The 23,822-nt window shown below is 46.4% G+C and overlaps 1 protein-coding gene and 1 pseudogene across 2 annotated transcripts in view; one reads left to right on the top strand and one right to left on the bottom strand.

Annotated features, from left to right (window-relative positions):
• Positions 1-366: 366 nt before the first annotated feature.
• DPYSL3 (dihydropyrimidinase like 3) overlaps positions 367-23,822 on the bottom strand; it is a 116,679-nt gene continuing 93,223 nt past the window's right edge. The window contains exons 7-14 of one of the 2 annotated variants that reach the window (XM_037509001.2): positions 18,331-18,399; positions 13,480-13,600; positions 9,441-9,597; positions 7,745-7,886; positions 6,262-6,432; positions 4,108-4,287; positions 2,749-2,911; positions 367-1,096 (exon numbers count right to left, since the gene is read on the bottom strand). In XM_037509001.2, the coding sequence (XP_037364898.1) occupies positions 1,008-1,096; positions 2,749-2,911; positions 4,108-4,287; positions 6,262-6,432; positions 7,745-7,886; positions 9,441-9,597; positions 13,480-13,600; positions 18,331-18,399 (1,092 nt within the window). In that variant the 3' untranslated portion in view covers positions 367-1,007. The remainder of the gene's footprint in view (positions 1,097-2,748; positions 2,912-4,107; positions 4,288-6,261; positions 6,433-7,744; positions 7,887-9,440; positions 9,598-13,479; positions 13,601-18,330; positions 18,400-23,822) is intronic. The other variant, XM_037509000.1, reaches the window with a different exon arrangement.
• Positions 21,196-22,600, top strand: LOC119243299 (dnaJ homolog subfamily A member 1-like; annotated as a pseudogene).

Here is a 23,822-nt window from a genome sequence, read left to right as displayed (position 1 = left end):
TCAATCAAGGATGCCTGGATTTCAAGAGATGGAGAGAATCAAACACTCACCGTGGCCGGGAAGCCCTCCATTTGGTGCCATGTCAGCGCCCAGGATCCTAAGCCTGACGCCAGAAGTTGGCCAAGACTGAACAGGGGAGCTGATCTCCGCAGCCAGAGGGGCTTTTTAAGGGCGGGGCCTCATCCCCGAGGGCCCGAGGGCCACGCTGTGCTCCCAGCTGCTGCCTTTTAAGAGCACCAAAGAGGCAGTGAGAGCAAGAGGAATTCAAGAGTCCTCTCCCCTCTCCTTCCCAACCTGGGAAAGACAAGAATTTGAACGCTGAGACCCAACCAAACACTGGCACGATCAAGCACGCGGAAGAAATGGTTGGGCTTTGGAGTTTCAATAAAATGTTCAGAAGAATAAAATCTAGTAGGAGGGAATGTGACAAAGTCCAGAACCTGAAGACACCACCTTCTCGGCGACCCCGGGGGCCGCGGGAGGCCAGGGCTGCCACAGCGGTCATCTCCCATGGAAATAAACGTACTTCATCAGCACAACACACGAGACCCCTGATGCTCACCCACCCACCCACCTCCCCGACCCCAGCCCCTCTGAGCCCTCCACCTTGCTCAGGGCTCCCACCACCCACTCACCCCCAATAACTGTGTCCCTTTTGTTCGCGTTCCTGACGTCCCAGCTTTGTCTGTCCCCTTGTCGTAAGATGCAGCACTACACACGCTCTCAACACTATATAGCAGACTCCTTTACCTTAGCGGCCTGATTGCATGCATGTAAATGGGGGGCGGGGGGGAGCAAACAAATCAAGGCTATGCATAAACAGAAAACAAAGCAATATTCGTAAAGCTAGGCAAGCGAGCGTAACATTGGAGAAACATAAGGCTTGAGGCTTATTGATTCTGTAGATCGCAATTGTTTGGATTCGCTTTCCTTCTTAAATATCGGTGTACCATTTTGGCTTCAAAACAATCTCTTCTTGCTTCTGGCCCTCTTTGGGGAGGGGCTGCTTAACTCAGGGATGTAATATTAGAACGGCCTCCAGGGGGCGCCACAATGCGCTTGCTGGCTGAGCGGACGCCCTCGTCCACTTGGGTGCCTGCGGGGGACAATAGATGCACAGGGAGAGGGAGAGAAATTGAATTAATTTTAAGAGGGTAAGATATAAAATGCTCTCCTAGTTTCATCCCACTCTCCCCATAAATTCCTATACCAGACTTTTCATTTCCAGCCTCCCCGTCCTCTGGCAGGAAAAGCCAAGTTCTGATCTCTATTTCCACAGACCCTCCGCATCATAACCACCAGAGTAAAATGAACAATGGTGATCTAAAAACCAGCTGCTTTCACTGTGACAGGCATCTCCTGTGCTCTTCACCACTGTTGTTTGAGAAGGAAGAGGAGGTGACTGAGCTGGGGGCTTGGGGGACTGGCCCAAGGTTTCACAACTCTGAATGGTGAGGGCCATGGCACTGTGGCCACTGGCACAAAAGCAAATGTCTGTATGCCCTCGGGACCATCTAGAAAGGAGCTGCTGAAAGTTAAAGGCTGTAAGCAGTCAGGGTGCAATGGAAAATGGAAAAACACTGACAAAAAATGTCTTGCGATTGGCGTACTGAGCCACCAGGGGTGCATCTCAACAGGTCAGCTCTTTGCTTTGCCTTCCTCCCCAGCCCACTCTTTTCAGCCTCATCTTCCCGTTTCTTCTGTTCCTCAGCCTCTTCCTTCCCCACACATGGTTTTTCTCCTCTATCTCTTCCCCTTATCTTGCTTTTGTCATATTTCAATTATTCATAACAGAGCTGCAGATCAACAACTTCCCCCCATTTTAAGACAACTGGTTATGGAGCAATGAATGGTGGCTTTCTGTTAATATCAGATAGCTCTGAAAGAACACCGAAGATTAATGCTATGTCTAATTCACAATAAATGTTCAATCAGTGGTAGCTACTATAAGCGGTAGTATGAGTATTTCCAGGCAGGGGAGAATATAGTAAAAATGTTTGAAGAAGCTACTGCAATTTGATATTAGCTGAGCCATTTTTAATCCTGGTAAACAAATAAAACACAACCCAGGTGTAGATCCCAGTCCAGTTAGAACAACACTGTCCATTCAGGATGGAAAGCATGCCCTGTCCCACCGGGTCTGAGCAGAATGGGTCACAATTTAGCCCTGATCTTTTTTTTTTTTTTTTTTGACCTTTTTTCCAATTTTTTTTAATTTTATATATTTTTTACATTGTTCTTTATTTTTTTACAATGTATGCTTTCTCCTCTCGGGCATAGTCCCCATGAAATTCCCACCACCCATTCACCATCACCATAGTCCCTTGTGCTCTTCCCACTCCTGTTTTGATCCTACTCCCTTCTCCCCCCCTGCAGAATGTCTCTGGTTTATAGTTGCCTGTTGATTTTGATATTTACTTTATTATGATTACTTATTTTTTTCCTGATCCCTTATTTGGATCCTCTGCATTCCTCCTGTAAGTGAAACCATCCAGTATTTTTCTTTTTCTTTCTGGCTGGCTTATTTCACTGAGCATGATCCCCTCCAGGCCTGATCTTAACCGCCTGCCCTTGCCTTTCTCAACTGGCTCTTTCCGGTTCAGCAAACTTTCACTTGGGCCAGTAACCACCTCCCTGAAAGGTGCAGGACCTGGGTTAGCTCCCAGCATCACCCACCAGCCTGGGGGCATGGAGGACCCCCCCTCCTCCCTGCCTCACTGAAGGTCACCCCCGGCTTGTCCCACTCACCAGACAGACTAAATCCCGACTGATGCAGGTTCCTCACGGGCGGGTTTGGCCGAGTGGGAGAGCCCCGGGTGGAGCCGGCGGGGGTACCCCCCTTGGGAGTGGTAGTCAGGTCAAACACCGGCCCATCGTACATGCCTCGTGGGACAGCATGTAGGTCTGCCATCTGCAGCAGAGAAAGCGGGCACATGTCAGTCCCTGCAACAGGTATGCTGTGACCGTTCTAGGCAGCACAGGAATATCAGTGCTTTCAGTGTGTATAGTGGGGGCCAGAAAACAATAATAGTAAGACTAATACTGTTGTAAGGAAAGGAGAATATGAAAAAATAGAAGGGGGGGTGTTGCAATGGTGTAACAATGGAGGTGGTCCTTGGAGGCCTGTCTAGATGAGCCTCAATCTCAAGGATGAAAGGAGTTTATTTGGGACTGAGGGGGGAGAAGAAGGAGGGTTGGGGAGACAGTGTAGAGGGGTGGTGTGGACAGCCGTGTTCCCAGCACAGGAAACCTACAGTGGAGATATTATGGAGGGCCTGCAGAGTGAGAGGAATGGGTAGATGGCGGAGAGGTGGTCCATGCTGGCAGGCCTGGGTACTCCATTTTCACCTCCCGATGCAGAATTGGCAGGCCTGGAAGTGTGCATTCTGACCTCTTCCTGTAGCTATGGCTATGCATGTGCCCTCGGACTGTGCAGTCAGCTAGCAAACCCCCAAGTGCATGCTCCATGCTAACCCACTAAGTGCATGCTTTCAGCAGGCCACCCCACCCAGTGCATGCTCTGAGCTGGCCTGGTGCCAGGCTTGGACTTATGATCACTACTCCCCCAAGGGGCTCCTGGTCTGTTAGACAAACACTGCAAGACCACCCAAGGTGTGTGCAGCCAGCATACAAGCTCTGCCTTGTCCCTGATCAGAGCCAAGGCCCCACAGTAGGGATGGCTGGTCCTCAGACTCCAGGTCAGCCTGGAGCCTACTCCTCTGCACTCGGGGGCCAGCACAGGGGTGAAGGCTGCCACGCTGCAGACATCAGGACTCAGGTGGCATAAATATATACACACACACACACACACACACACACACACATTCACTGAGGTTACTTTGAATTATTAAAAGTTTAAATTATTTTTAAAGCACTATACATGGGAGAAATCATTTGAAGAAAAGCTGTTTTGGGTCAAAAAGATTTTAAACCCCTCTTCGTGGCACATAGTGCATGGAATCGTCCTGTCGCTGCAGATTTCTTTGGAAAAGCCTAGAGCACAAAGGCCTCTCCCAAGCTCATGGTTATCATCCCTGGACCTGAAAGGGGTGCAAAGTTGCCCCCACCACCCCCGCCATCCCTGTCCATGCTGCACCAGCTTCTTACCTTCCTCCGTGCTTTAATGCGCTTGTAGACATAGTCAGAGAAGGGGCTGCAGGGGATGAAGCGGCCGGCCCCCTGGGTCACGTGCAGGTTGCCGTCTTCCAGCATGATTTTGCCCTGACAGATGACCACCAGTGGCGCCCCACGCAGCTCCATCCCTTCAAAGATGTTATACTCTGCAGCCTGGACACAGAGGGAGAGCACTGGGTAGGAGTGGAGGAAAGGGGGCTTGCTTCTCCTGGGCTTGGGGTCCTGCCTTCGGTGTCACTAGAACAGATGACCGGGTGGGCGGGAACACTAGCAGCCAGCTGCCAGCGCCCCGAGCGGCACCTCAGCGAGGGCCTTGTGGGGAGGCGGCTTCTGTCACTGGCAGGGTTTAAACACAAACTGGGTCACTCTGTAACAGGGTGGCCCCCAGGAAAAGAGGATTTCTAGGTTGCCTGCCCAACCCAAGGGAGGGTGGAGCTGAGCAGGGAGGAAAAGAAGCTGGAGAGGAAACTGGAATGGGAAGGAAGCAGGATGGAGAGCCAGAAGGAGACCTGGAGGAGGCACAAGGAGCAGAAAGACACGTGACGAAGCTACACTTGCTTCTTGGTCCTCAGCCGGTTGAAACAGATGTGGGTGAGACACCCGTGGGGAGGTTAACAATGGCAGCTTTTATCTTGATTTTGATTTTACTCTTTTCCTCCCAGACTTGTCTGGCTGTTTCTGACCCTTTTCTATGGGTCCCCACAGGAAGGTGCTTTAGACTTGTGGCAGGCTCTCAAGCCTTGCTTTGGGCCAATCCTGTTTGGGTGGGCTTTTACCCACGAGGGCCTGGGTAACTTCAGGTGCTTGATTTGGAAACTATATTCTCTGCCTTTTCTGTATTGCACACTAATTGTATTAAAGTTCCTTTCCATTAAAGGTCTTATATGTTTTGTCTTAATGCAGCCGATGGCAGAACCTATCTAGAACAGGCAGGTTTGGGGGTTTTGGAATATCCCTCTCCTGTCCTTTAACAACTCCTGGGGACACAGTTCTGCGTCTTGTAAGTGGTGATGGGAAGGTGGGTTTCATGACCCTTAGGAACTAGCTTGAAATTCAATAATGTGCTATGAGACAATGTGTAAGCCAAGGTCATTATTGCCCAAAGTAGGACTTCTCCCTCCCTCCTCCATTATTCAGCCAGTGCCAGGTATCCCAGCAAAGCAGTCACAGATAGATGCTTGGAGTCAGGCTATTCAGATTGGGATCCTGGCTTCACCATTTACTTGCTGCATAAATTATTAAATTTCTCTGCACCCCTATTCCCTCATGTATAGAGAGGGGCTGATGATAATAGTGTTCTCCTGTAGGAGCCTGATATGGACAGTCAGTGGATTAAAAGCACCGTGCCTGAAACCCAAGTGCTTAAAAAGGACTGGTTATTGGGCCTCCCCTGGTGGCGCAGCGGTTGAGCACTGGGCTGCGAGGCTGCCCGCAGCCTCTGCAGCGCCAGTTCATTCCCTGGCCGCCAGCGAGGGTCCCACAAAAAAAAAAAAAAAGGACTGTTTATTTTCACAAACAAGTAAGATGCCCCTTTCTGCTACTTCCTGAGTTTGCCTCATTAACTTCCCATGAAACTCCTCATACGGAAGTCATTCATGTTCTCCACCAAATATCCCCCCTTTTGTTCTCCTTTTAGGTTCAAGAGATCAGTGCACTTCCCTGACCTCCTAGAATAAGACATGGCCATGGCCTTGGCTTTGGCCAATGTGGCGTGAGAGGCAGTGACATCCTGGGGAAGCTTCCAGAGCCAGTACACCATTCACCCAGTCACGGTTCTGGCTCAGCAAGCATGGATGCAGGAATGGCCTCACTCCACCCCGGTCCCTAAGGGACACTGAGGCAGGGAGCCCTTTGCTGACCCAGCTTGGAAAGCAGAGTGAGAAAGTTACTACTGAGGTTGAAGGCACTGAGAATTTGGGATCATGTTATTGCAACATTCTAGGCTAATTACCCTTGTACACTAACACACCCACACTCACTACACCACATACACCCCACACTACATACACATACACACACACACACCACACCACACTAAACACACACATGCACACACACACACATACACACACATCTTTCCAACCAAGTTCCAGGCAGGGACCCTCTGCTCTGCCAGCTCAGCCTTACCGATTGGTGGTTCTTGGCAGACACGATCTTCACAGCATCTGGATCCCAGATGACCAGGTCACTGTCAGAACCTACAGATATTCTTCCCTTGCGAGGATACAAGTTGAAGATCTTGGCAGCATTCGTACTAGTCACGGCCACAAACTGGTTTTCATCCATTTTCCCTGTGGCCTATTGAAATATAAAGACAGAAAAGCACCAGTGCACAGCTTCTGAGCTTTGAGCAGAGAGACCACAAAGGTCAGAAGTACGGGAGAGCCCTCTGAGGCGGTGAGACTCAGAAGTTGTGATGGGAGACGAGCAAAATGGCTGCACACAGCTAAGACAGACGCCCCTGCTCCCACATGGTGCACACTTTCCAAGTACGCCCATGTACTTGCTTACTTATTTACCCATCCCCATTCCAAAGAGGAGTAAAGAGAACACCTAGTGAAAACAAAGGCGATCATGAGCCCATTGTTAAGACGTGCTTATATCCACAGGGGCACAGGATAAATGATGGAGCAGCTCATTCAAATGATAGTAATGGCGATTCCTTGGAAGCTGAATACCAGTGATTTTTGTCTTCTTTCATGTGTGTGCTTTACAGTGATTTCCAAGTATTCTTTGCCTAGCACATCATGTTGGTAATTAAAATAGATCATTTTAACAGTTCCAGAAAGAAATTATATAAACTTTTAAAAAAGACCAAAATCTATTTACATGAGAAGAAACAAAAATATATATTATCTCTTTAAAAAAAAAAAGTCTGACTAAGGAAAGAAGAATTTAGTTTAAAATTAGCTTTGAGCTTCCTGGAAGCCAAAAAGAAAACAGAAATCTGATAAATTACATTGAGTAAATTAAGGAGGCCTTAGTTTATATGCACTGTATTTGACTCTGAAATGAGTGTCCTTAGTGTTATAAAAATAAAACAAAAGGAAACAATCAACTTAATGGGTTCCTTGTTAATTTTACTAAAATCTGTGGGAGAACTTTCACTTGCATGACTATTTCTTTTGTCTGCCTCAGTGATATTTATAAGGAAAATAAAACCAGGCCACTTTGCCAGAAGATACTGACAGAGACTCACTTCTATACCTAGGTGGCCACACACCCTAGTAGGGCATTCCTGGTGAGCAAGATGACTTTAGCTTCAGACACAAATCTCTGCTTATCTCAAAGGATCACATGCAGTCCTTTCAGAAGAAAGCATAAAAACTCTCCAAACAAAAAGAATTTTAATTCACTAATATTTTAAATACACATCTTTCACACCATCAGATGAGGATAGTTCTATCTGGTTCCTAGTCCTTAATCTAAATGGGCCTGCTCAGAGCCCTAGACCAGAGGATTCATCATTCTGAAGGGGACATTCCCAAACCACACCAGCTACCTGGTTCCAGAGACATCTCAGCAGAATCGAGGCTTCATCTGCATCCCAGTACCCCTCTCAAGTGGATGTGGAGAAACAGCAGCCCTGGCTGACCTCCTGTGACCTTACCACAGCCTTGTCCCAGATGACAGACATGCGCTCCTCCACACCGTTGGTGCCCTCGGGAATGGCTGTGAAGTTGTCTTTCCCGATGGCTTTCTGGGCAGTGCTGAAGGTGCAGTGGGCACTCCCCGAGATCTGCAGGTCCCCACTGGCAAAGGCGAAAGGCTCCATGTGAATGGGAGATGTGGCTAGAGGCACCCCAGGGTCCAGAGTCCAGTGTGTAAACACTTGGAATCCTCCCTCCAACATTTGCCAACTATGTGATTTTCTCCCTGCTGTGGGACTCATTTTCCCCTTGTGGAAAACTAGGGGCTGGGATCTAATCATCTCTTGTATAACAAAAGGGACCCAAATGAGTGATGAGACAGATCCTCTGTGTCTACAGGGCAAACCAATGAAACTTCCTGTAAGTTTTGTACGTGGTCATTAGTCAGGTGTTTGAAATAAGACAAATGACACCATGTCTCTGAACTTCACTTACATAATCTATAAAATGGGGATGATAGCGCCCCACTCACTAAGCTGTCATGAGGGACAATGAGACTATGCATGCAGTATCCCCATAACACATGGAATATGATACATATTCACTGCTGTAACTCTGAGTGATGATAACTGTGGTGTTTTCCAAATGTGATGGGAAGAACCCAATAAAAAATGGGCAGAAGAACTACACAGACATCTCTCCAAAGAAGACATTCAGATGACCAACGGGCACAAGAAAAAATGTCCATCACCACTTATCATCGGGTACATGCAAAGCCACAGTGAGATACAACCTCACACCCTGAGAATGGCCTAGCAAAAGAACCAGAAGCAACAAGTGTTGGAGACAGTATAGAGAAAAAGGAACCCTGCATCCTACTGGTGGGAATGCAGACAGGTCCAACCCTCATGGAAAACAGTATGGAGGTTCCTCAAAATATTAAAAATAGATCTACCACATGATCCAGCAATTCCACTCTTTGGTATTTACCCAAAGAATGCCCAACACTGCTTTGAAAAGATATTGGCAGTCCTGTGTTCACTGCAGCACTGTTTACAACAGCCAAATTATGCAAACAACCTGAGTAACCAAGGAAACAACCTCAGTGGATTAGGAAGATATAGTATATAGACACACTGGAATACTACTCAGCTATAAAAAGAGATGAAATCTTGCCATTGAGACAACATGGATGGAATTAGAAGGGGTCATGCTAAGTGAAATAACCCAGAAGACAAACATTGGATGCTGTCACTTGTATGTGGAATATGGAGAAAAAGCAAAGGAACAGAAAAAACTAAACCAAAACAAAACCTAGAAATCTGACTATAGAAATTGAGGCTACCGGAGAGCGGGGGAGGGTTGGAGAGTGGGGAATGGAGGAGGGAGGGACCCAATGGTTCATGGTAAAGGACTATGGGTGCTTTGGTGGTGGATGTGGTATGATAACACATATCTAAAAAGTTAGGGACCTATGCCCCTAAATCATGCACAGTATTGTAAACCAATGTTACCCCCAAAAATAAAATGAAATGAAATAAGAAGAAATATGATGGGGAAGAGCTTGCTGTCTGAGTTTAAGACTGCAGGGAAATTTCCACTCTGCTTCCCTCATTGCAGATTCTAGTCTAGCTGATGGATGGGCTGTACCAGTCCTCACCCCGCAGCCCCAAGATTCTGCCACAACAGGCCTGCTGTTGTGGTCTCTGCACCAACCTGGCCAGCAAGGAGTTGATGTAGTCAGGAGTGGTCGGGTCAGGGCTCAGAGGTGGGGATGTCACAAATGCAGCCGCCTTGGCCCAGTTCTTGCTCCAGTAGTGGGTTCCATCCGTGCCGAGGCTGGCAGTGATAGGTTCGCCAAAGACCACGTTTCCTAGAAGGGTAGGAAATAGGCAATGCGGTTGTGTAACACATGCGCTGCACTAAAGCATCATGGTCCCTAAATCTACTCAAGGGTCCTAGCTCTGCAGTTAGCGGGGCGGCCTGGGTTCAAGGTCCCTAAATCTACTCAAGGTCCTAGCTCTGCAGTTAGGGTGGCCTGGGTTCAAGTTCGCATTCCCACCTTTTCTGAGCCTCTGCTTTCCTATCTGCTAAATGGGCAGAAATTGTATTTCCTAGATTGTTTGTATGATGCAGCATTAATTCTCAAATGCTGAGTCATATTCAAATTTGAGGCAAGAGAAAAAAGATACACAAACACACAACCACCCTCTTTTCAGAAATGTTACAGTGTGAGATAAATCTTCCTGGAAATGAGGAAACGTCTCAGTTTGTAAAAATGAAAGGATTTGGCATAGGCAAAGTGACACACAGAAGATGTTGAGAAAATCTGACTTCTTTATACCTCCTACTCTTCCCCATTATAGGGCCTGGTGTCCCAAATGCACCATATCATTGGAACTGCTACATCTGGCTCTTCCAGGGACATGTTTTATCTCTTTAAATTAAAATCCACACCTGTTGATGTGAGGCTCTCATGATCCTTCCCATCACGTTGTTACTCCTTAATCCAAGGCAAGTGATTTGCGCAAGGATACCCAATAACCTGGGACACATCTAAGACAGGGCTAGTTTTATGGCCCCTGTGTCTAGAACAAGGGGCTTAAACACCCAAACCACGGGAAAAAGAGGTAAGATATTGGTAAATAAACTGAACAAAGCTTTGGTTGAGCTTCTCAAAAAAGATAGAATAATGACACAAAAGTGAAATCCTGCCTCATAGAAAGTAGTTTCTGTGCCAGAATCCTGGGCCCCTTATAGACATGGCCTTCGTTAGCATCGGTCCTCCACCCTCACATTCAGGCTCCCCACAAGGTCCAAGTTTAGGAAGGCTGTGTCCAGCTCTCTAACAGGTTTTATCTTCCTTCAATTCAGTCAACTGGTGTCAATTACCTAGGATTCTGTGTCAGGAAGAATTCCAATAAAGCTTCTGGTCTCACCAGGAAAGTGAGATCGATTTGTGATGGGGTGATTTGTGATGTCTGCCGTGGGCAAAAGAAGGAAGCTACGGTAATGGTCCCTATAGGAAAGCCCTGCTCTTTGGGGTGGAAATAAAAAGGACTAGTGAGAATTTCAAGGAGTCTCCAAAAATATTTACCAAATTAAAGCATATAAGAGCCACAAAGTAATGAAGAAGCAAAAGGGAAGGCAAGTACTTAAGTACTATTAATAGAAATACAATCTGAAAAATAGAAGAACTCTGTCTTTGGAAAATCTTTAGATGAAACGTAAAATAAACAAAAGTGATAATTCTAGCTGAACTTGAATACCAGCTCTCTCAGCTAGACAAGCATGCTTTAATTTTCTCATCTGAAAAATGATGATAGTAATACCTATTTCTCAGCGTTCTTTGAGAACCATACATATAATACATTTCGCATATTTCTGTTAATGCAGGACACAGCGCTGGTTCTCTTAAATTGTAGATTCCAACTATTAATTCTGTGCAGACACACAGAGTCTAGAGAGCCCTTGGAGATTAAACACTTAAATAGTACTTTGGTTGGGAGGGAACAGTGAGCCCAGCTACACTCTCTCCTCCTGCTCCGAATGTTCTGGGCTCTCCACCCAAGAATGACAGCTTATGAGCCATTACACTGGCTTCAATCTCAGCAGCCAGTTTTTCATCTCTTAAATAATGCCTTCCGCCCACCCTGGAGACATAGTTGTACTAATTCCCCTTGCCAGACAATCATGAGTCAGAAGGTTAAGGGTGAAGAATTTTCCTTCATGAAGATTAAAATATGACCCAGCATAGAATGGAAATAGAATGACCCAAGGCCCACAGGTCATCTGAGAAGGGGTTCCAGGCAGGATGCAACCTTCAGGAGAAGGCACGAGAAGATGACTAGGAGTGGGGAGCAGGGGGATTGTGGTTGTTCCCCGCGTGCTTGGCTTTTTTTGTCTCTTTTCTTTTCTCATTCATTTTTTTTTTTTTTAAGTTTTTTACTTTCTCCAAGAGTGGGTAAGAAACATGGGCTGCTCTCCTGGCCCTCTCCTGCCTCCCCTTCCTTCCCCCCGCCTCCCACCCTGGGACTCACGCCCCTGGAGCATCACATGTCATGTTGTGATATTTAAAAGCCGAGAGAGAAAACAGCAAGCGCGCTGTGCGCAGGGCGAGGTAGGAGGTGCCCCAGAATCTGCCAGCTGGGGAGGCTGTCTAGACAATTAGCAAGCCTCCCTCCTACAAGGAAAGGGTCACCCTGTGCCAGGAGGTCGGGCGGCTGAACACTCAGCTACCATCAGCTATTTTTAGCCGCCCCGGTCACTCGTGGACTTTTATGGAGCAGTGCAGTGCCTGGCAGGTGACTCACTCTTCTCGGGACCTTCCCCAACCAGAGCTGCCTGCAGGCCCAGAAAGTTCTCCCTTCCACCCAACGCGCTCCAACATCTCCAGTTTCTCAGCCACACTGTCCATTTACCCAGCCTCACAAGTGAGCCCATTCAAAAACAAAAAGCAGAAAAGAAAAGTTTTGAAATTGGAGTGAAGTTAAAGCCCAAGGCAAGCAAATGACTGTCAAGTTAATAGTGATGGAGAAAAGCAGAACTCAGAGGCGGTGGGACAGACCATAGACATGCTTTGGAGGGGGCTCTCCCCCCATCAATCATCTCAGCCCCAGAGCAGTTGGGGTCAGCACGAGCACATGGTCCAAGCCAAAGCAATGACAGATCTTCCCAGAGAGTTTTGTTTGAGCTTTTGACAAAGATGGACTGTATTGCCTCATCGTAAATGAGGAGATGCCGAGCACAGCAGGTGCTCTTGGCATTTATTCTTGTCACTGTTGATGCTGAAAACAAAGCCAACAGGGGAAAGCACAGCCAAGAAAGGAATAAGAGGGCTAGAGTCCTAGTCCCATCATTTAAACCTCCTGATCTAGCCATGCCCGTAACACCCACACCCACTACTTTACCTCTGATGTAATTTAAAGTGTATCCAGGGCCTCCCCTGGTGGCGCAGAGGTTGAATGCTGGGCTGCGAAGCTGCCCGCAGCCTCTGCTGTGCTGGTTCGATCCCCGGCCACCAGAAAGGGTCCCACATGGCACGCAGACCTCTCCTGCCACGCCCGCTGCTCCCCTCAGCAGTGTATTTCGTCAGTCTGCCTGTTCTGTTCCCCACTCTGGCTCTGGTGAATTCTCTCACCCTCCAGCACTTCTTACTGTACCCAGTGCTTGTATAAATAAATAAAATAAATCTTTAAAAAAATAAAGTGTATCCAAAAATAATCAAGATGGCTTGATGGATGGACAGGTGGACATAAATGTGCCTAAGTAAGTAAAGTGTGAATGGTGGCATCTGTACAAGTGCTCACTACAGAATTCTCTCAGCTTTTTTGTAAGAAAACTTGAACTTTGTTTAAGTCAGTCTGAGTTGGATCTTTGACTTCAGCACACAATATTTCCTGACTATTATGTCCAATTACAAAGCCCAGATAATGAGAACCAAATAATGAATGATCAAAGGGAGGTAGACTGATGCGCCAGGTTTCCAAGAACCGGTTCAGGCTGTGTCATCTTGGGCAAACCACTTACCTTCTGACCCTGAGTTTACTCATCTGCCAAGTGGGAGAAATCCTGGGATCCTGGGATCCTGCCATCCACACAGGATATGGAAGGGCTCAAGTGGGTCTACCATGGATGAGGGGCTTCCCAGAAAGCAATGTGGTAGGCAAAACCAGCACCATTTTGCAAGACAGCCAGGGAGGGTTGGGGCCACAGAGCCCTTCAGGGGCTCCAAGATCTTGGAAGCACAAATCACCTTTTTTCCTGGCTTGGGAGATGAGGTCGGCTGCACTCTTGCTCATGACCTTCGTGACATACAGAGGGCAGTTGGTTTGGCTGGCGATGGTGATGGCCCGAAACACAGCCTCGGCCTCCAGCTGCAAAAAAGAGTCCTCCAGAATCAGAGGGAGCCTGGCCGCCCAAAGCTGCCACTCCCTGGCCTCCAGGAGCTGAGAATGCAGGGCAGCACAGAGGGAGGTTAAGGGTCTAAGAAGATCTGGAGTTAGAAGCCTTGGATAGGAATCTCAGCGCTACCACTCTGTAGCCCTGTCACTTTCCTCAGCCCTCACCTGCAATGTGCATGTGGGGGCGGAGCCTGCTCACAGCAGCACCACATCAACAGGCAAAGTTTTTCCTTGGCTTTGGCCACTCTCTCCCCTCTCAGTGATGATCACAAAAGCTACCTGTGAATGGAAACCTTTGCTCCTACACCTTCTCAAGGTAGAGCCTGAGGACACATTATCCCAGCACTAAAAGGTACAAAATAACCAGCAAAGGCAATTAGGCATCAAATCTCTTCCTGCAGGAATGCATGGCCAGTAGCGGGTTCGTTTCAACTAATTACAGCTAATTTCTTTGCCTTTTTTTAAATGACGACATGTTTCTCTGCAGAAAACTCTTCAACGGCATTATTTTGAGCTGATTAGAAGCAGTCTGCAGAGGCAGCAGACACCCCATTTAGACTCAAATGAAGTCAGTCGAAGGCCCCTTTTTTCTGGTTCAAATTTGGGCTTAGTGTGGAGTCAGTATTGCTAGATCACCATCTGATCAACTTACTGTGCCACCCAATTGTTCGGTTGTTATTTATTTGCTTTTGCAGGAGCTTGTCTCAATATTGAAACTGCAGATGCTGGAACATTCGATTTGCTTTCTGCTCACGACAAGATTATCTGTTGCTTTTCTCTCTGCTGGTGGTGTATAAACAGGGACCCAAAATGTGACTCTTTGGGGATGCTGAGTCCTCCCCCTCCCCAGCTTGAGGGGAACACTGTCAGCAAGTTTGAGAGTCCAAAACAGAGTCAGTCACAAAACCACAGTGAGTTAACAGTTTGTGCTTTGAGGCATAATCAGTACAGTCACTTTTTCCCAGCTTAGAAAAAAAAAAAAATTGAACCCCAAAGCTGCTCAAGCTCAGGAAGCAGAATGGTCACTCTTTTCCTCTCACTCCATGGGGGCTGTCACCTGAGTCCCCAAGGCATCCAATCCACACGGGAGGCAGGCTCCAGTTCTAGGGATGGGCTCAGAGGAGGGGAAAATGGAGCATAGAAGACAGCTAGAGAGGGAGGGGAGCGCTGGTGCCTGTCACCTCCTGGACAGTTTACCTGAACACATCTTCATCTCCATAAGCCTCAGTTTCTCCAAATGCAAATCAAGCGGGTAACCTGTCCCTTAGGCTGGCTCAGTGTGATCAGTCTGGCTAACTGCAAAACTTGTCACTATTTCCAGCCCAAGGAATTAGCAAATATTTGTGGCAAAAGTTGAGATCACAGAGCACTCCTTTTTTTTTTCTTTAATTCAACTCAAAGAAATCTTCCCCAATAGCATTGCATAAAGTGGAAATAACACGTTCCATCAATAGGAGACAAACTGTGTAAACCACATTATTTTTTCTATTTTTTTTCCCCACCACCATCCCTTCTACCCTTTTGCCCCCTTCTCTTTCCTCCTTAACTGCAGAAGCTTTGCTTCTTTCATTAGTGTCTGGTAATTTTCATAAATATTTTGCTTTGTCAAATCATCTGCTAGGTAAATGCCCAATGTCTTTCTGGCAAGTCATTCCGACTTGCTTCATGACACATAATTCCCTAGAACTCCCTCCATTTTGCTATAAATGGCAACATTTAATCTTTCTGTATGGTTTAATAAAATTCCATCAGGCGGAAAAGCCGCATTGTCTTGATCCAGTCTTCTATCAGCAGACACTTAGCTTGTTCCCATGTCCTAGCTACTGTAACTAATGCTGCACCAATTAATTTCTTATTATAATTCCTAGCTAGCTCAGCTTAAGACTTTTCTTATTAACGATCTCCTCCATTCCACTCTAACATAGATTTGCGTATTCAAATATGCTAGCCAAGTTGCATTTATTCAGTAGGAAATAACGTGTTTCCCTTAGATCATCAGCAAAGCAGGATCTGAGATGAGAGCTCAAGTCTCAGTTCCAGTTCTGCCACATAGAAGCTGGGCAACCTCAGCCACACTGCACAAGCTCCAAAGCCTCAGTCTCCTGGTCTGTAAAGTGGGGATAAGAATGGGACCTGACACCCAGGGATACTGGGGGGCGATTAAAAGAGTTCATCCTTATAATGAGCCCACTCCTGGGACAAGTGTTTCTTGGAGGCTGGCTTGTGGCTGCATTGCTGATCACAGTTTCTGGCCAGTGTGAGAGTACCTGTGTTACTACCCAAAGCCGACCGATGTAACTCAGCCCAAAGCCGAGACCTCAGCATTTTCCCATGTAACCTGCTACAGTTCCTTTTTGGATGGATGCCATTCTGGTTAGCCTATGCAGCCCTACACATTTAAAAATACCAAAGATAGGGCCTCCCTGGTGGTGCAGGGGGTTAAGCATGGCACTGTGAAGCTGTCTTCAGCCTCTGCAGCATGAGTTTGATCCCTGGCTGGCCAGGGAGCTACCCATATGGCACAGCAGACCTCTCCTATCTCGCCCGCTGCTCCCCTCAGCAGTGTATTTCAGTCTGCCTGTTCTGGTCCCCATTCTGTTGTTTCTGGTGAATCCTCTCACCACTCCCTGCCCCTGCACCTCTGGCCTGTACCCCAGTTCTTATATGCATAAATAAATAAATCTTTTAAAAAAATACCAAAGAGAGCTTGCAGCTGCCTAACGTGTCTATAATGCAAAGGAGTCCCTGACGCAGTGGGTGGGGCTTGCATAGCCAGAGTAAGACTGAGACTAAGAGCCCGGCTGCAGGGCTGGCCTTCCCCAAACTACACATGGTTTCTGGTGAACAAGACCCTGGAGACCACAGACGGGGGGTGAGTGGGGCCATCGTCCTGACATGCCCAGACTCATGAGCAGTGGTCTCCGGTGCTGGCTCAGCCCCAGAATCCCTCAAGATAGCATCTGAGTATGCTTTGAGGTGAAGAGGGGCTGCCTCCTCCTGTCCTCTGCTCCCTGCCACCACCCCCCACCACCATCACCACCCCACTCCCTCCCCCTCATCACTGCCCTGGGATCTCATTCCCTCCCAGCACCCTGACAACAGGACTATGTTTAGAAGGTGACATCAGCTCCCAACTTCACCCGAAAGGGCTTCCAGGGGTACAGAGACCTGCAGCTGAGAGGCTTTTTACTAAAAAGGACACAGGAGCAAGGAGGGGTGGTGGGGAGGGTTGAAGAAACAAACCAAGGAACAAAAATAGACTTTGCTCAGAAATCCCCTGGCTGAGGCTTAGGCGCTACTGCCAGCATGTCTCCACCAAGGCAGGGATTTAAGAAAAGTTTCACAAATAGTGCTGATCATGCTGGCTTCCGAACCCTGTGCAAAAAATTTCCCAATTCTTCAAATCCTGTGGCTTCAACGCTCTGAGCTTCAGGGTCTTTATGGAACAATAACACTGGAGCAGCAGCAGGGGGAACTGAGAACTCAATTAGCACCACGTACTGGGGACAGCAGGCACCCCAGAGAAGGGAGCTGCTCTGATCAAGGAGACAGAATTTCTGTCTTGACCCCGATAGATCACCAAAAACGTGACATGCTACAGCTGATAACAAAATTATCTTAGATACAAGGAGTTACTGGGGTGCTATTGATGTTCTGTTTCTCCAGCAGGGTGCTACTTACACCAGCATATTCATTCATTAGGGAAAATTCATTGACGGGAACACTTTGCTCCAAGTGCGTTCCATCTTAATTTTGAAAAAGGCTCTAAAAGAGATGGACAATGGGAATATAATCATGTCTGGTTCTGATTTCTCTTTCTACCCATTGTTGAGTTTGGGTCTTAGAGGACAGGATAGGAAGAGGACTTGCTTCACTAACATGGAGGACCATGAATTTGCTCCCGATGCCAGACCTATACTGGTTTCCCAAAGCCAACAGGCTTTCAGTCATGTGGGCGGCCAATTCCCAGCTCTGTTCTCCGTGCCAGCAGGTAAGGTGGCAGGCATCCCAGAAACATGGAATTAGCGACAGTCACCTTGAGCTCTCTCACTGTGAAGCACACACACTAATCATCACTCATTTTGCAGGTGGGAAAATTCCATACTTCCATGGACATAAGCATCTTCTCATATGAATTAGCAGACATAATGCCTATGATAAACCCTTTAACCTTCCGTCCATATAGGCAATATTCTACAGGACTCAAAATACAATATGCAATAAGGGACTAAGAAGAAATGCCTCTGGGATGCACAGTAATTCAGAAAGGATTTAGAGAGCCTCCCTGGTGGCTTAGGGTTAAGTAAGTCTCAGTGCTATCTCTGCGACAGCCCTCCAGTGGCAAAGCAGCCTGATTTTGATCCCCAGCCAGGGAGCTGACACACGTATGGTGCAGCAGACCTCTCCTGTCTCACCCGCTGCTCCCCTCAGCAGTGTATTTCAGTTGATTCACCTGTTCTGCTCCCCACTCTGTCTCTGGCGAATCCTCTCATGCCCTCTCTCCCGCACCTCTGGCCTACACCCCAGTTCTTCTATGCAAAATTAAATAAAAATCTTAAAAAGAAGGAAAGGATTTAGATACTTACCTCCAAATCTCCATGCCCCCATCCTCCACTCCATATCTACTCACTTCATCACCCCTGCTACCCTTCACCCTCCTTCCCTGCCCCAGCATAACTGGTTGCCACTCCCCTGTAATTTACCTCCTCTGGTCTGCTCAGCACATGGCCTTCTGGACCAGTTATTCCCATTTCCAACATCCGGTTTTGCTCCTGGAATGAGAAAAAAATATATAGTTTTTAGATGAGCTCAAGGGAGGTTTGGGAAAATTATGCTGGTAGGTTCTGACCTACAGATGTGTTCAAGAAAAAAAGGAATAAAATGTGTATGTTGAAATAAATCTGTTAATTCTGTACTTGGAAATGCAAAAGAGGGAAAAAGAACACCTAACAGTGGCTCTTTTTATTAGAAGGATGACAATCTCTGTTAGGGTATCCTATTCCCACCCCCCCAATATTAGACATCAAAATTCACACCAGCTCATTTAATTCTTCATTTCTTTCACATGCAGGTATTTCAGAAAATACTTGCTTAACTTGTTTGTATATTCGTTCACGAAGTAGAAAACCCATTCATTCAAAGGAAAAAAAAGTACTGTATATTTGCTTTACGCAAGGCTTTTGGTCAAGTCCTTGAATTAAGGCCAGGGTCTGATCGCAGAAAACATAGTGCTGCTTCCCAAAATCTACTCCACCCACCCATCAAAATCATCTGGGCTGCTTTTGTAGCAACCAAGTTCACCAAGTCAGAATAGGTGAGGTTAAAATCTAGGAATCTGCATCTTAATAGGCTTCCCTGACTTTCTTTTTATTTTTTAAAAAGATTTATTTATTTATGCATACAAGAGAGCTGGGGTATAGGCCAGAGGTGGGGGGGGGGTGTCTGAGAGGATTCACCAGAGACAGAGCGGGGAACAGAACAGGCAGACTGACGAAATACACTGCTGAGGGGAGCAACGGGCAAGACAGGAGAGGTCTGCTGCGCCATGTGGGTTTCTCTCTGGCCGGCCAGGGATCGAACTCATGCTGCAGTGGCTGCGTATTGCTTCACAGTGTGGTGCTTAACCCCTTTCGCTACCAGGAGGCCCTTCCCTGACTTTCTTATGCTTTAAATTTTATGGCTTCAATTAAGCCAGGCAAAATAATGCCTCTAAACAGCATTACCTGAGCCCTTCTTTTTGGTCAAATTTGATTTAATTAGGTCTCGAAGAACTGCCTACCCTTGTGGCAGCTGACTGCTATATTCCACAGAGTTCTGGTCAGCTTTCTGGAAAAAGCAGAGGGCTGGGCAGTGAACGTACATGGGCTAAGTGGAACTGGCACATCCTAAACCACCATATTTGCAGCACGGAGGGCATGCACTCTCAAATCACTAAGTCTGTGGCGATGACCTTCTGCACTGGTACTGGAGACAAAGAAGTTAAATAAGATGGAGATAAATAAAACAGTGTTGGGGTAGCTGAAGACGAGAGAGCAAATTGAACAAAGTCTTGTCTCACTTGGAACTCTGAACTATTTAGGAAGAAAGGAGTTCCTTCTATCTAGGAAAGAACTATTTTTTGTTGTTTTTGATGCTATTACTCTTTAAAAGAAAGCAGGAAGGAAGATATCATACATTATCAGCAGCCACAAGAAGTGAAATGGGGGGTCTCCCTAGTGGCGCAAGGGGTTAAGCACAGCACTGTGAAGCTATTCGCAGCAGCTGCAGCATAAGTTCGATACTCAAGCTACCCACATGGCACAGCAGACCTCTCCTGTCTCACCCGCTACACCCACAGCAGCATATTTCAGTCAATCTGCCTGTTCTGCTCCCCACTCTGTCTGTGGTGAATCCTCTCACCCCCCACACCTCTGGCCTGTACCTCAGTTCTTGTATGCATAAATAAATAAATAAATAAATCTTTATTTTAAAAAAGAAGTGAAATGGTCACAATCTCCAGCTCTATAGGATGGAAAAAAAGGTTGATATTCCCAAAAAAATCACCTCCATTTTCATTCTTACTGTTTCATTTATTAAAACAACTCAATAAAATTTTTGCAGAACTGATGGGTTTCCACTCCAAATTGTCTCTTGAAGTCACAAAAAGGTCACAATCACCAAGAAAGCCTTTTCTGTCTTACATGCTTCTCTCATTTCGGGCTTGTTCAAGTGCACAGGATGAAACTCGCTCCAGTGGGGGGTTTCCAAGCTTTCAGGGGGACTTTTCCAAAATCTGTTTGTCTGAACTCTACTTCTGACCTGAATCAGAATCTCCGGAAGTAGGAGGACTCCAGGGACTGTTCTTTAAGCTCTGCGGGAATTTCTCAGGCAATGCTCACATCCGGGAATCCTGTTCTAACAGCTGTGGTGTTCCGACTGCTGGAAGGCTGGGAATAGGTTTAAAGACCCATCGAAGCCCTCTTGCATGGGGAGCAGTGGGTGCCTTGAGGCACGGTCTCCCCTGGCATTTTGGCACAGTACAATTTCCGTTTGCTTCATGACGAGAGGGTCCCCGTCTTTTTCATCCTCCCTCTATGGCACACAGCAGGCACTCAATGAATATTTCTTAGGCAAATGGCTACAGAGTCTAAACTCTGATTTTCATGTCCTGCCAGCTTGAAAATTTTGAAAATTCCCCATAGGAAAAGAGGTCTTCTTGTTCTCCATTCCTTCTGCATAAAGTGCAGCAAGAACCTCAGAGCACAGCAGTTGCTTCCATTTAGACAACATGATAAAATCTTTCTGCTCAAGGTGTCTTTAATAAGCACACACGAGAAATTCATCCAAACAGAAAATGCCCCTATCCTTTTCTTGACTGAGAACAGACCTTCCTAAGGTAAGGAAAGCAAGGCGGGATGGGGGGAGGGAAAATGGGGAGAAGACCCAGAGAAACTTCTATTTGAAGGAGCTACAAAGAAGAAGAGGAAGTTGGCCCAAGGAGCTTTAAAGAAGCCCCAGAATGCTTGGTGGGAGGTAAAAGAGTAGTGCTGCCTTGATTGGGGCTCCTTCCTGCTCACCAGCTGTAGAAAATGGTCAAAGAAACCACCTAATATGATGCCTTGGGGGTCAAACCCAATACTACCCAGGAAGAACTGCAAAAGGCTTACAGGAAGCTGGCCTGGAAGCAGCACCCTGATAAGAATCCGAAAGGAAGGAGAGACGTTTAAACAGATTTCTCAACCTTATGAAGAGGTCTCTGCAGCAAAAAAAAAGTGGGGAGCGGCCTCCTTGGTGGCTTAAGGGGTTAAGACACAGCACTATGAAGCTCTCTGCAGCCACTGCAGCATGAATTCAAGTCTCTGCCAGGGAGCTACCCACATGGCACAGCAGACCTCTCCTGTTTCACACACTGTTCCCTTCAGCAGTGTATTAAAGTAGATCTGCCTGTTCTGCTCCCCACTCTAATGAATCATCTCACCATCACCCCCCGCCTCTCTGGCCTGCACCCCAGCTCTTGTATGCATAAATAAAATAAATCTTAAAAAAGAAAGAAAAGAAGCAGTGTATATGACAGAGAAGGTGAACAGGCCATTAAAGAAAGGGAGCAGGTGAAAAATCCAGATCCCCTGTGGACATCTTTGATATCTTTTCTGGAGAAGGGAAAAGGATGCAGAGAGAAAGGAGAGGTAAAAATGCTGTGCAATAATTCTCAGGAACCTTAGAAGATTTATAGAAAGGTGTGACAAGACAGCTATTCTGCAAAAGAATGTGATTTGTCAGCAATGTGAAAGCTGAGGTGGGGTGAAAGGAGCTGCAGTGGTGCTGGAACACGGATAAGAATTCATCCTACCTGATGGGACCTGGAAGGCCCAGCACGTGCGCATACAATGCCAGTGCCATGGGGGCAGGGGCGGAAGGTGGGGGGGACGTCCTAGAGATTGATATAAAAGCTGCAATGGAAGGAAGAGAGTTCAAGAGAAGAAGATTCTAGAAGTTCATATTGTCAAAGGCATGAAAGATGGCCAGAAGGTAACATTCCATGGTGAAGGAGACCAGGAATCAGGGCTGGAGCCAGGAGATGTTATCTCCATGTTAGAGCAAAAGCCCATGCTGTTTTTAGCAGGCAAGAAGACCTTTTCATGTGTATGGACATAGAATTGATTGAAACAGTGTTGTCTTTTGAAAGCCAGTATTACTCTTGATCACCTCGCATCCACGTCAGTCTGGTCATCATGTTGGCATGACAATTGATCATAGACCATATGAAACTGGTAGGGTAGCCTAATTACTGCATTCAAGGTGAACTGTCCTAAGAATGGCTTTCTCTCTCCTGATAAACTCTCCTTGCTGGAAAAACTTCTTCCTTGAGAGTAGGCAGTAGAAGTAATAGACTGATATGAAACGGACCACGTAGAACTGGGGGACTTTGATCCAAATCAGGAAAGATGACAATATTACAATAGAGAAGCTTAGGGGGATGATGACCATCATTGATCATCATTCTGGGGGGGAGGGGATCTCGTGTCAGTCTTCTTAATGGGACCAGTGAATCATACTCCTTGCTAGCACTTTCTATGCAGTAGTGAATGAGTAAAGGACTACAATCAATACGCTCACTCTTTAGGATGGTTTTGTGTCAATATCCAACTACAGTAGTATTTTCAAATTAAATGAAGAATAAACTCAAATATACAAACTCTGACTTTGCCCTGTACATATGATGAATTTGGTGTTCAAGATAAAGTTTAATACTTATAACAACTACTTAAAGAATTGTCCTAACATCTGTTAGACCACACCTGTAACTGATTTCAGCTAGAAGAATAGCTTAGGCTGAAAAGCTATTTGTATATGCGTGAAAGCAAAAACTCTATTTAACTGGCAGTCAAGAAAGACAAAGAATTTAATTTTTAAGCAAGTGTTGGTTGTAGGAAGTGGCATTCACTGTAATCCCTCTGCATTTATACTGTTGCAGCTGTTATGTGATGGCAAGAAATATAATTAAGCCCATGGTATCAGTGAAAGAAAAGATACCTTTGTAAAGAAGGGGTTTATCAAGATGGTTTACACAGGTAGGACTGCATTCCCTTCTACTGCACCATTTCATCTCTGTCCCTTTTCACACATATGACTATTAGCCCTGGTTACATTTTTGTTTCTCCTTCTCCGTGGACCCTGATTAGTAACTTCTGGAACAGGAGTAATTTAGAAGTAATTTAGAAGCTAGATGTCAAGACCTTTACATGGAGAAGTAATTTGCATGTATGAGATAGGTGGGTGTTTTTTTTTTTTTAGGGATGTTACAGGTTTACCTTAAATCATTTAACTTATGCTCCAGAATAACTGCAATTTAATGTTGGTAGTAGAGCAAATTATGCTGTATAGAGCCTCCCTGGTGGCACAAGGGGTTGAGACGAAACCTATGAGGCTAACCGCAGCCACTGCAGCATGGGTTCAATCCCTGGCCAGGGAGAAGCCCACATGGTGCAGCAGACCTCACCTGACTCGCCTGCTTGCTCCCCTCAGCAGTGTATTTCGGTCAGTCTGCCTGTTCTGTTCCCCAGAGATGGTGAATCCTCTCACCCCCCGTACCTTTGGCCTATGCTCCAGATCTTGTATGCATAATAAATAAATCTTTAAAAAAATATGATGTATAGCTTTAAGTGAACATCTAGAAGTCACTTCACAAGTTTAAATCTGGACATGAGAATTTAAG

This window comes from Talpa occidentalis, unplaced genomic scaffold, assembly GCF_014898055.3.
Source record: "Talpa occidentalis isolate TD23 unplaced genomic scaffold, MPIMG_talOcc4v2.1 talOcc4.13, whole genome shotgun sequence".
NCBI classification, from domain to species: domain Eukaryota; kingdom Metazoa; phylum Chordata; class Mammalia; order Eulipotyphla; family Talpidae; genus Talpa; species Talpa occidentalis.
The sequence above is the reverse complement of the archived record's forward strand: the minus strand, read 5'-3'. Positions and strand labels throughout refer to the sequence as shown.